The following is a 12,014-nucleotide window of genomic DNA, read 5'->3' as shown; positions in this document are numbered from 1 at the left end:
TTCTATCACCCACATCAGGGCAGTCACAATGGTCAACTGCAATGCTGGGGGATGTGGTGCCCTCTTCTGGTCTCTGTGGGCACTGCATACACATGGGGTAAATACTTCTGTGTAGAGGAACCCATGCATACAGAAAACAAACTTTAAAACAATCTTTGTTTGTAATTGTTGAATTCCACTCACAGCAAATATATTTTAGTATGTTTTTCAGGTAAATATTACTAAGATCAAGGTTAGGATAAATTTGTGTATGTAGTTACTGCTTACTTCTTGCGTCTGACTGTAGTTTTAAGATTGTGCTCTTTTTCTGTAATACTTAGTAGCAGGCATTAGATATTAAATGAATTAGGTAAGATGTACTTCCCCCCCCCCCCCCCCGAGGTTGTGAAACTCATGGCCTCATACATTTCAATCAGCAGCACACATCTGTAAAGGACTTTGTCATCTGCTTGGAGCAGGAAAAACCAAAGTAGAGTGAAGGTAGCTAAGATCACTACTGATATCACTAATGTTGCATAACCAACCAGTTTCTACTTCTCTTTGGCCTTCAAAGTCAGAAAGTCTGAGGGTAAAAGTAAAAGCAACTCACAAACTACTTGCCCAGAAAGGAAGTTTGAATTATCCACCTCAATCCTGGAGGAGGCATTAAAATCTGCCTTTAATTTTTTGAACTCAGAACTTTCTACAAGGTTAGGCAAACTCTATCAGTAGCCTACATCTCTAACCCCTTTTTGAGAAACTGAGTCCTGGTAAATTGCCCAGGCTGGACTTGAATTCAAGATCTTCATGCCTCCCCTTCCAGAATTCAGAACTACAGGAGTACAATACCATGTCTGGTTTAAAATTACCATTTAAAATATGTTATTTAGTCCAGAACATCAATATTAACTAAATAGTTGTAGTTAGAAGTTTCGTAGCTCAGTGGTAAAATGAGGGCTTCCCTAAGACATTGGATTCCATTATCAACACTGGGAGAGGAGAGGGAGGAATGCTGATCCTTGTGTGGTGAATGTACTTCAGGGTGACTATGCTACGAAGAAGCTAATGTCAAAATTAATCTTAATCCTCCAGTTGAAAAGAAAAGGTTTCCTCCTTAACGTCATCAGACATTTTAACCTTGACCCAGGATCTTTACTCCAGCCCTGGCTCACCTGACTAGGACGCTTTCGAACTTAGAACAACATTTCTGCCTCGACCTCCCGATCGCCACCACGTCCCGCCCATGACACTTTGACATACACACGTATTTTAACATCTCATTTTAAAACTCTTGTCCTCTCCACCTTGGCATAGCCCCGGCTGAGCCACCTGCGGTAGATGATGACATCAGACGTCTCAGGTAATCCTCCAAGAATCCCGGAAGAGGAGCCGGGTCTCTCCTATCCCACCCAAGACTCTAAAAGTCCGCACCACCCTCAGGTTCCCGGTCCGTCAAAAAGGTGACGCTCCCCACGCCGGGGATTTTCGTACTGGTGACACAGGCTACTTCCGGCGGGCGGCGGGAGTCAGTGACGTGGCGAGCGAGTCTGTGCACGGGCCTCCGGGCCTGGACACGGGACCGTCAGGTGGCCTCGGGGCAGCTCCCCCGGGACAGAGATCACGGCCGCAGCCTCCAGCCGGAACCGGAAGTGCCACGTGTCCCCACTGTGCCTGCGCGGCCCGCGGCTCCGCCCAGGGCCTCCCTCCTCTCCGGGTTCGGCTGCCGCCTCCGAGCCCGGCGTTCGCAGCCCGGCCGGCCTGACTCCGGAGCCTGTCCGTGCCCAGGCCGGGTCGTGGCAGCCGGCGGGCTGAAGAGACCGAGACGCCATGCCTCGACTTTGACGCACCACCCCCGCGTGTTCGCTTCTCCGGCCTTCAGCTCCCTTCCCTCGGCTTTCCTGTTGGAGCTTTAGGCTCGGAGCTGCGGTCGACCCCAAAGGCTCCGTCCTACCCTGAGATCCCCGGGCGCCATGGCCCAGCCCAGGATCCCGGCTGCCCGCGGCGCCGCAGCGGGCCTCCAGGCCCAGAACGGAGCCGCTTCAGTCTCGGGGTCTCCCTACACCAACGGTGAGTGCCGCACGGGGGCGGGGAGGACGACACGGCTCGGGCCGGGTACGAGTCCTAGCCGGGTCTGCCGCGGGGAGTGGCGGAGGACGGCCTGGCCCCGGGAGCCGTGGTGGACGTGCACCTGCAGATCAGTGCTGGCGGGACTGTTTCATATGTATTTATAGGTATTCAGCCTGCAAACAGTAAGCACCTGCAGTATGCAACGTCTGAGATAAACAAGAGGAGAAAAAGAATCGTAGATGAAATCAGTTCCCAGAACTGCCTTATGGAGGTCATAGTGTCTGGGTGTCATCACGCTATGCGCCACCTCAGTCCTATGTCCTGGAGGGCAAGGGTTCATCTCGGGTCTGCAGGCTCGAAGTGTAGGGGGGTGGCGGGTCGTGCTTATTAATATGAGTTTGCAGAGATGAATGAATGGCTCCGCCTTTGACAGACCCCTTTAGAACTTGCTCATCTCTCCAGGGATCTTTCTTCAAGGATCTTCCTATAGTAATAGGAAAAGCCCTGGGCCTCCTTCCAGTTGTGGAGGAACCAAATAGATGGGTGGCTAGGGCTTCGTTCCTAGGGGCCTCGTTCTTCATTTAGAACGTAAGTTAGTCACAACTCTCTGAACCCTAGGAGATACATCTGGCACAATAATTTATCATTTGGTGGGAGAATATCTTATAATTGGATAGCTCTTCTAGGATTCCTGAAGCTTTCCTACAGCGTGATTTGTTAAGCTTATTTTAATTGATATAATAAAGACTCATTTTCTGCCTACTTACAAATTAGCCTACAAATCTTTTCTTTATGGGAAGAAGACCGGGAGAATGATACTAAAGTACTTACTGTGCCAATGTGAAGTTGGAGAAAAGAGCCAGTGACTAAAATTGCTGGTTACAATGCATTTAGAGAAGAGTACTGTTTTCTTTACAAAGAGGGTTCTTTGTAAGACTTAAAAATGTCTGTGGGTAGGCAGCTCTGTGGGCAGGGCAAGAGAAGCTAAGAATTACTGACAGGTTGTTAACTGAAATTGTTTCTTAAGTTTATAGTAATAGATTATGTAAACTACATTTTCTTCTGAGTCTTGACATTTGCACAGAAGATGCAATCATTCACTTTAAGGTGAAAACAACTAAAGATGTCTCCTGTATGGGTTTTTCTTGTGAATTGCACTTAAATAACACAGTCTGTAAATGTGCCAGTAAGCTCACATGCAAGTAGAGCTGTCAGGATTTTGAAATGTTGCAGAAATTGAATCAGTATTCAGTACTCTGTTGGAGATATTTGTTGATTTCAGGCTGTGTTGGAGATATTTGTTGATTTTTATTTGTTTTTTTGAGACACCATCTTGATCTTATCTCCAATTGGCCTGATATTTATTTATTTAGAGACACTCCGTTCTCATCTCCAGTCAGTTGGCCTGAACCTTGTGGCAATCCTCCTGTCTCAGCTCCTCTTATGCTTGGATTACAGAGCTGGAATTTCCATATTCCATGTACTTTAATAATTTGGTCAAAGCCAAACATGCACCTGCTGCACATCTATGTCCTGACCTTGGGCATAAGAGCACTGTGTGGATTGTTTAGAGCCGTTTGGGAATTCAGATATGAATTGTGGTTCATGGTGACAGCAGCTGGAACAAGATCCATCCAGCAGAAGTAAGGAGTAGAGATACGATGTAAGAAGAAACAGCTTGAGCTGTCACTTTCCCCGTTTTAATTTGTTTTTGCTCTTGGTTGTTAGAGTGATTTATTATTATTATTATTATTTTCTATTTTTGAGGTTATCATATAATCACATGATTTATGCTTCCCATCTCTCCTTGGTCTTTCATAATGACCTTCTTTCTTTATTTTTGTTTTATTGAAGCAGAATAACATAGTGAGTTCTGGGCCAGCCACAAAGGCTACATAGTGAGAGCCTGTCATCCCCCCTCCCCGAAAAAGGTATTGTAAGAAATTGAGATGAGCTTCTTCTGATGGCACAAGTGTAACAGCCCTGGCTATCTCTTAACTCATTCTGTAAACCAGGCTAGCCTGGAACTCAGAGATTCACCTGCCTCTGCTTTCCAAGTGCTGGCATTAAAAACTTGTGCCATCAGAAGTTCATCTCAGTTTCTTATAATACCTTTTCTTGTGTGTGTGTGTGTGTGTGTGTGTGTGTGTGTGTGTGTGTGTGTGTGAGAAAGAGAGAGAGAGAGACAGACAGACAGACAGGTTCTAGGTTCTCACTATGTAGCTTTTGTGGCTGGCCTGGAACTTACTATGTAGGCCAAGCTGGCCTCCAACTCTCAGAGGTCCGCCTGCCTCTCTCTGCTGAGTGCTGGGATTAAAGGCATGCCCAGCCTACAGTGCCCATTTTTGAAGTTTGTTTTTAATGTAAGTGTTGTTAGTCAATGGCAGGTCTCCTGTGTTAGGTGGTGGTTGTGGTACTGAATGTAGGCTGAGGAGGTGAAATGGAGAACAGTTGAATGCTGCAATCGATGCCAAACTCGTGCAAATCGGTAATTGCTGCTTACCATTCTGTTCGGGTTTTGTAGGCCAGACTAACCTTGAACTCAGAGCATGCCTGACAGTTCTGTTTGAAAATTCTTAAGATGTTGGTTTAATGTATGTGTATAAGTGAACATGTCACAGTATGGTTATATCATTTAGATTTAATCAAAACTTAGCAAGAATGGCTATTTTCATTTTCTGTAAGTTGCTTTTTCTGCTATATTCCTAACACTAAACCATTTTGCTCTATGATATGATGTTGTTATGTTATATTACAACCTAGATTGTCTAAAAAGTTTTCAATGATTTGTGTATACATATTTCCATTGCAAAAAATTGATAGCGAGGTTGCAAGACAACTATGCCATCCTGGCTGCCAGGGTCAGGGTAAAGGAGATAAGAGCTCACTCCAGCATTGCACATCTTTGCTGGCTGTTTAAATCAACTGCCAAGGCAGTTAGAGACTGAAGCTTTACTAACACGATTTCTTTATAATGTTTATGTAATAGTTACCTTTTACATATAGAACTAAGACTGAGGGGGTTTCCTGTCTGTACCCCATAGACTCTAATTTTATGGAATAATGTCTGATGCCCCTCAGCCTAAAGCCCTATAACTTAGAGCCCACATAGTGTCTAGCACATTTAAAGTTACTACTTTGGGGGTTGAAGAGATGAATCCGTGGTTAAGAGCACCTGCTGCTGTTGCAGAGTTCAAGTCTCAGCACCACATAGCAGCCCACAAGGCTTTCTAACGCCAGTTCCAGAGTAGGCATCCATCCTTCTCTGGCCTCTGAGCACCAAGCAGGCCTGTGGTACAGGGTGTATATACACAAAACATTTACTTACACTTTTTGTAAATAGCATTTTTGTTGAACAAGAGTTTTAGAATCAGATGTTTTGCTGTTCAGTTCATCGAATGTGTATTGATTATTCATAGTAAGATTAGAGCACATTTTCAACTTATAGTTCAATTTATTTTAAGTCGTGTGTGTGTGTGTGTGTGTGTGTGTGTGTGTGGGCTTGCATGTGCATGCATTCTGTGTGTGTGGGGGTGGGTGTTGGGTCCTGTAGAACTGGAGTTGAGATGATTGAGCCATCTGACATGGGCTCGGAATTGAAGTTGGGTCCCCTGGAAGAGCAGTATCTGCTCTTAACTTCTGAGCCATCTCTCCAGCCCACATTTTCAACTTAAAAAAATACTTTTTTGTGTGTATGTGCATACATTCATCATTCATGTTTCTCTCTGTGTGTGTGACATATGCATACATATCCACACATATATATGTATACACACACAAGCTACAAATGTGAAGGTGCCCTCAGAAAGTAAAAAGAGGCATCAGATCCCCTGGAGCTGGAGTCACAGGCAGTTGTGAGCCACTTGATCTGGGTGCTTGACACTGAATTTGGGTCATCTGGAAGAGCAGCAAGTTCTCTTAATGGTCCAGCTGCTTACTTAGGAGGCCTTTAGTCATGAAACAGGCTGTGAATAGGGGAAATGTCTAGTCTCTCCCACTGGTTATTGTGGCTGAGCTCTGTTGTTTTCAGAATGGGCAGTAACTGTGCTCAAGTTGTCTCTATGGACCTCTATAAGCACTCATCACATTGCAGGCCAAGTATACACTCAGAGTAAACCACCTCTTTAGCATGTACAAGACTAGGTTCAGCGCCAAGCACTACGAAGACACAAGAATGTAACACTGTTGCAAATAGTAACCATTGAACTGCTTGGGTTTATGCTGTTAGAGGGAGACTAACAGGAACTAGGACTGTTCTGTTATAGCGCTCTCAGGCACTAGTCAATAGCACTGTGGATATCTAATTATTTACTCTTCTCCTTGATCCCAGGACCCAGATCCTTGAATTAGTGTGGGAATCGGGGATCAGGGTCTTCATTTTTGGTTCCTTTATACCCATTCCTACAACAAATAGTTGCTGATAATTTTAAGACTGCTTCTTGCTTTATTTCCCTGCTTCTCTTCCCACTGAGCTTTAAGTAAGGGATAACTGACTGATTTCTTTTTTAAACTCTTGTTGGTATTGTGTTTTAGTTCAGCATGGACTTTCCTGTCCTGTCACCATTATCTGTCAGTCTCATAGTCCTCCTCTCTTTCCTCCTGACTGTGTATGCATCTAACAGGTGCTTATTGCTTGTGAGGCAAACCCTCCGCCACTAAATCTTGAACTGTTTATAAATGTCTGTGGTTCTGGAAGTTGCTCCTACCCTAACTTTGATTCTCAGAATTTGCTTTCCTCTGTTTGTTACTGTTTTGTTTTATGGTGCTGAGGAGCAAACCCAAGCTTGACATGCTAGAAAAAGTGCTTTGTTGCTGAGCTACAGCCTCAACTCACCCCACCCCTGCTTTGTAAACACGTGTGTGTGTGTGTGTGTGTGTGTGTGTGTGTGTGTGTGTGTGTGTGTGTGTATGCACCATCAGAGGCTAGAAGAGGTCGTCTAATCCCCTGGAGCTGGAGTCACAAGGAGTTGTGAGCTACATGATGTGGGTGCTGGGAGCTGAACTCCAGTCATTTGGGAGAGCACTAAGTGCTTTTACATCCTCAGCCCTTTTTGGTTTGCTTTTTGAGGCTGGGTCTCATATAGCCTAGGCTGACCTCAAACCTCAAACCAATTATGTAACAACGATTCCCATAAATTCCTGATCCTCTGACCTTCACCTCACAGTGCTGAGATTATAGGTATATGCTGGCACAGCTTTCTTTCCTTTGTTTTCTTTGACACATTCTTCAAGTGAAACATGTATGTTGATTAACAATGTGAGATGAGATCCCTTGGGGCTGAATCTACAGACGGTTGTGCACTGCTGAGTGGGTGCAGGAACTTGAACCCAAGTCCTCTGTTAAGAGTAGCCAGTGCTTAGGGGCTGGAGAGATGGCTCAGTGGTTAAGAGCACCGACTGCTCAACTGCTCTTCTAGAGGTCCTGATTCAGTTCCCAGCAACCACATGGTGGCTCACAACCATCTGTAATGGGGTCTAATGCCCTCTTCTGGTGTGTCTGAAGACAACTACAGTGTACTTACATACATAAAATAAGTACATACATAAATACATACAATAAATACATAAAATAAATCTTAAAAAAAAGAGAGAGATTAGCCAGTGCTTGGCCATCTCTCCCACCTCCCAAATTACTTTTAGATTAGTCATTCTTTTAGGTTCATATGTAGTAGTTGGCTGATATAAACTGTCTGCTAAATAGTGTGGTTCCGTATATAATGTGTTATTGAATGAATGGCTTCAGAATAAGAAGGTCCTCAGTCTTTATCCTACTTAGAATTTTAAGGAAAACCATTTGGAATATATCTGCTTCCTTTCTGCTTTGTTTGTTTATTATGAGGATTTGTTTATTATCATGGGGGTTGACTTCAGAGCCTCAGGTGTACTGGGCAGTCATTCACTGTACCAGTGAGCACATCTGCACCATCTGTATTTTTCAATTAGTTGTTCAGGCTGCCCTTGGGCTCATTTTGTAGCCTGCATAGGCTTTGAATGTGTGGTTCTTCTACCTCAGCCTCCCAAGTTACAGACCTGAACTTCCAGCACCAGCCTTTTCTTCTACATGGACTTTAATGCAAAAGAGGCAGTTAATTCCGCGTGTTCTTAGCTGTTTAGTAGGTTTAGGAAGAAAACTTGAGTCATAATTTTTATATTAATTATATAATGCTATCAGAGTATTCTTTTAATTTTATGTTTGATTTACTGGAGAATAATAAGACATCAATTATTTTAAAAGTTATCTATATTAGTGGGGTTTTTGTTTATTTGTTTTGGTGTTGTTAGAGATTGAGCACATAGTCTCACATAACTAATAAACATGCTATAATGGAGCTTACATATCCATGCATTTCTACCCCCATTAAAAACTTTATTTTGAGATAGGGTCTTGCTAAGTTGCCAGAGCTGGCCTGAATGTATGTGTGTATCTAAATGTATGCTCCTCCCTCTGATTTCCTCTTAGAACAGAATCTTACTGTGTAGCCATGATTGGCCTATGCCACTGTATGTAGAAGTGGCTCACCTTCCTTGGATTGATGGGATCCTCCTGCCTCTGCCATCAAGGTGTTAGAATTATAGATGTATGCCATTACATCCATTCTTATCATCTATGAATGTTCCCCATAGCATCATAGTGGGTAGCTTTGTTGAGGAAGTGTGTTAACAGGGGTGGACTTTGAGGTTTCAGATATTCAAGCTAGGTCCAGAGTGCCTCTCTTCTCCTCCTCTTCTTCTTCCTCTTCCTCCTCCTCCTCTTCTTTTTCTTTTAAATGCTTATTTACTTTAAGTATATGAGTACACTGTAGCTGTCTTCAGACACACCAAAAGAGGGCGTTGGATCCCATAACAGATGGTTGTGAGCCACCATGTAGTTGCTGGGATTTGAACTCAGGACCTCTGGAAGAGCAGTCAGTCCTCTTAACCACTGAGCCATCTCTCCAGCCCACCTCTCTCTTGCTACCTGTGGATCCAGATGTAGAATTCTTGACTCCTTTATTGCTATGTCTGTGCTGTCTTCATGCTTCCTGCCATTATAATAGACTAAACCTTTGAACCCATAAGCCAGCTGCAATTAAATGTTTTCTGTTATGAGTGTGGTGGTCTAAATATACTTGGCCCATGGGAAGTGGCACTTTAGGAGGCTTCATGGGAGGAAGTATATCACTGTGTAGGTAGGCTTTGAGAACTCCTATGGTCAGACTCCATTCAGTGTGAAAGAGACCTTCCTCTCTTGCCTGCAGAGGACAGTCTTCTCCTGGCTGCCTTCCCATCAAGATATAGAAATCTTAGCTCCTTCAGCACCATAGCTGCCTGCCTACTGCCATGCTTCCCATCATTGATGATAATGGACTGAACCTCTGAAACTGTAAGCCAGCCCCGATTAAATGCTTGCCTTGGTCATGGTGTTTCTTGACAGCAAAGGAAACCCTAACTAAAACAGTTACCATAGTCACTATGTCTCTTCTAAGAAAGCCTCTGTTTTCACAATTTCCTCATACTGTCCTCCATAGAGCCACAGATTACTACTTGGCTAATAATGTAAAAATGTGCGTCCCAGCTCTTGGCAGGCAGAAGGTCAAAGAATTCAAGGCCAGCCTCTCCTACATAATGAATTCAAGGCCACCAAGGGCATATAAGACCCCCCCCCTTTAAAAAGAGCAAGAAAGACAATAAAAAGCCCAAATCCCATGGGCCCAGAGAAATGGCTCAGTAGTTAAAAGTACATGGGCTCTTATAGAGGATCCAAGTTCTATTCCCAGCACCATGTCAAGCAGCTCACAACCACCTGTAACTCAAATCCAAGAGGATCCAACACCTCTGTGGGCACCTGCATTAATTTAAAGTAATAAAAATAAATCTTTAAAAAAAACTGGAAAAAGTATTTGGGTTATTTATTACTTTTGGATTGATTTGGTTTTTGAGAGTGTCTCATCATGTGATGCTGGCTATCTTAGAACTTACTATATAGATGAGGCTGGCCTACAGTTCAGAGAGAACACCTGCCTCTGCCTCCATAGCGCTGGATCGAAGGTGTACATTACCATTCCTGGTGCTTATTTAAGGTTCTTAAATGCAGTCTTACTGGTGGAATGAGGATATGGGCAATAAAAAGAAACAAATGACTTTAAGAAATAGCTGCCCCTCCCCCACTTGCTTTAAGCTAATGAGTGCAGAAACAATGATGGAGGAATAAATTGCCTGGTAAATGATGTGAAGGGAATGTTACTGGGGGTGTTTCCAAGTACCTGTGAGGTCGGTGTTGGGCCGAGAACTGGTCAAGAGTAAAGGAACAAACACTGGCGTTCTCTCTGCATGCTGGCTGTGTTGCACATGCAGTTCTTCAATGGATACAACTACAACTCAACCTGTCCTATTCACTTGTGACCCCATCCACCCAGAGATACCCCAGATGCTTGAGGTCACGTAAGGATTCTATCCCATAAATTGCTTCAGATGCCAGTAGCAAGTCAAAGTTTCTGACTTGTGCTTCTGACTGGCTCTGTCAGTGAATCCCATGACTCTCCTTCTTGGATACAGAAATTTAGTAGACAGCTCGTAAAACTTGAGGAAACATTTATAATGGACATTAGAAAGAGTTAATATGAGCAGCCAGATTCATAAGAGCAAGAAAACGTGGGGAAGGGCAACCCCTCTTAGGCACCCGTGTCTTCGGCAACCTGGAAGGTCATCTCATATACGGGATGGGATAGTTTTATGACAGTGACTAGGTGTGTAATATGGAACTCCCACCCCTGCCGCCTCCTTTTTTGAGACAGGGTCTCTGCCACCTAGGTGACCTCTGGTCATAGAGATCTTTCTGCCTTGGTCTTTAGAATTCTGAGATTATGGGCATGAGGTACCACACCTGCCATTGGTATACAGATTTAAAGAAAACAATACTTCTTTCTTTCTTTGGTGCCTGTGCTGTATTGGGTGGCATGTTCACATGCTGTGGTACACATATGTGAAGGTCAGAAGATATCTTTGATGAGTTGGTTTTCTACTGTTATAACTTCAGGTTGTTAGCTTGCGTGGCAAATGCTTTTACCCAGTGAGCCATCTCAGTAGCCCAAATTTCAGAATATATTACCTCCAAAGCCAAGGCAGACCCTTTAGCAGCCACTCTAGTGCCCCATTGTATATAGGTTAATTATACAATGCAATATAAATAGATCCTCTTGTGTCTGGCTTCTTTGAATTAAAAAATTGTATATGTGTGTGTGTGGTGGTAAGTGAATTCAGGGCCTTATACATAGTAGACAGGTGCTGTGTTCCAGTCCCAACATACAGTAATATTTAAGGCGTATAGCATTTATGATATGTTAGCAGCACTTTATGTTTATGACCAAATCATATCCCATTGTATAGATAGGATAGATATATCCTACTGGGTTATCCTTTGTCTGTTGATGGGGTGCTTGTCTCATTTTAGAGATTATTAGTCAGTGTTCTGCTTCTGTAAAGAGACACCATAACTAAGACAACTCTTTAAAAGGGAAGCATTTAATTGGGAGCTTGCTTAGCTTTAGAGGCTTAGACATTATCATGGTAAGAAGCATGGTAGCACACATGACACTGAAACAGTATCTAAGAGCTACACACCCTGATCTTCAGGCCACAGGAAGAGAGAAAACTGGGCTGTCATGGGCTTTTGAAACCTCATAGCCCATCCATCCCCAGTGACATACTTCCTCTAACAAGGCCACACCTCCTAATCCTTCTAAGGTAGTACCACTCTAATCACTAAGCATCCAAATATATGAGCATATGGGGACATTCTTATTCAAACACCACATTTTATTCCCTGGCACCCATAAGTTTCTATAGCCATATTATAATGCAAAATGCATTTAGTACAACTTCAGAAGTCCGTTTATGCTCTGTTTCAAGAGTTTTAAAAGTACAGAGTTCAGCCAGTGGCACATGCCTTTATTCACAGCACTGGGGAGAAACAGGCAGGTGAATCTCTG

The 12,014-nt window shown here is 43.6% G+C and overlaps 1 protein-coding gene across 2 annotated transcripts in view; it reads left to right on the top strand.

Annotated features, from left to right (window-relative positions):
* The first annotated feature begins 1,702 nt into the window (after positions 1-1,702).
* SEC24A (SEC24 homolog A, COPII coat complex component) overlaps positions 1,703-12,014 on the top strand; it is a 59,387-nt gene continuing 49,075 nt past the window's right edge. For both annotated transcript variants that reach the window (XM_080924451.1, XM_080924450.1), the window contains exon 1: positions 1,703-2,046. In XM_080924451.1, coding sequence (XP_080780577.1) covers positions 1,950-2,046 — 97 coding nt within the window. In that variant the 5' untranslated portion in view covers positions 1,703-1,949. The remainder of the gene's footprint in view (positions 2,047-12,014) is intronic.

The sequence above is a fragment of the Micromys minutus genome (genome assembly GCF_963924665.1).
Source record: "Micromys minutus genome assembly, chromosome: 10".
NCBI lineage: Eukaryota > Metazoa > Chordata > Mammalia > Rodentia > Muridae > Micromys > Micromys minutus.
Note: the sequence above shows the minus strand (reverse complement) of the source record. Positions and strands in the feature narration are given on the sequence as shown.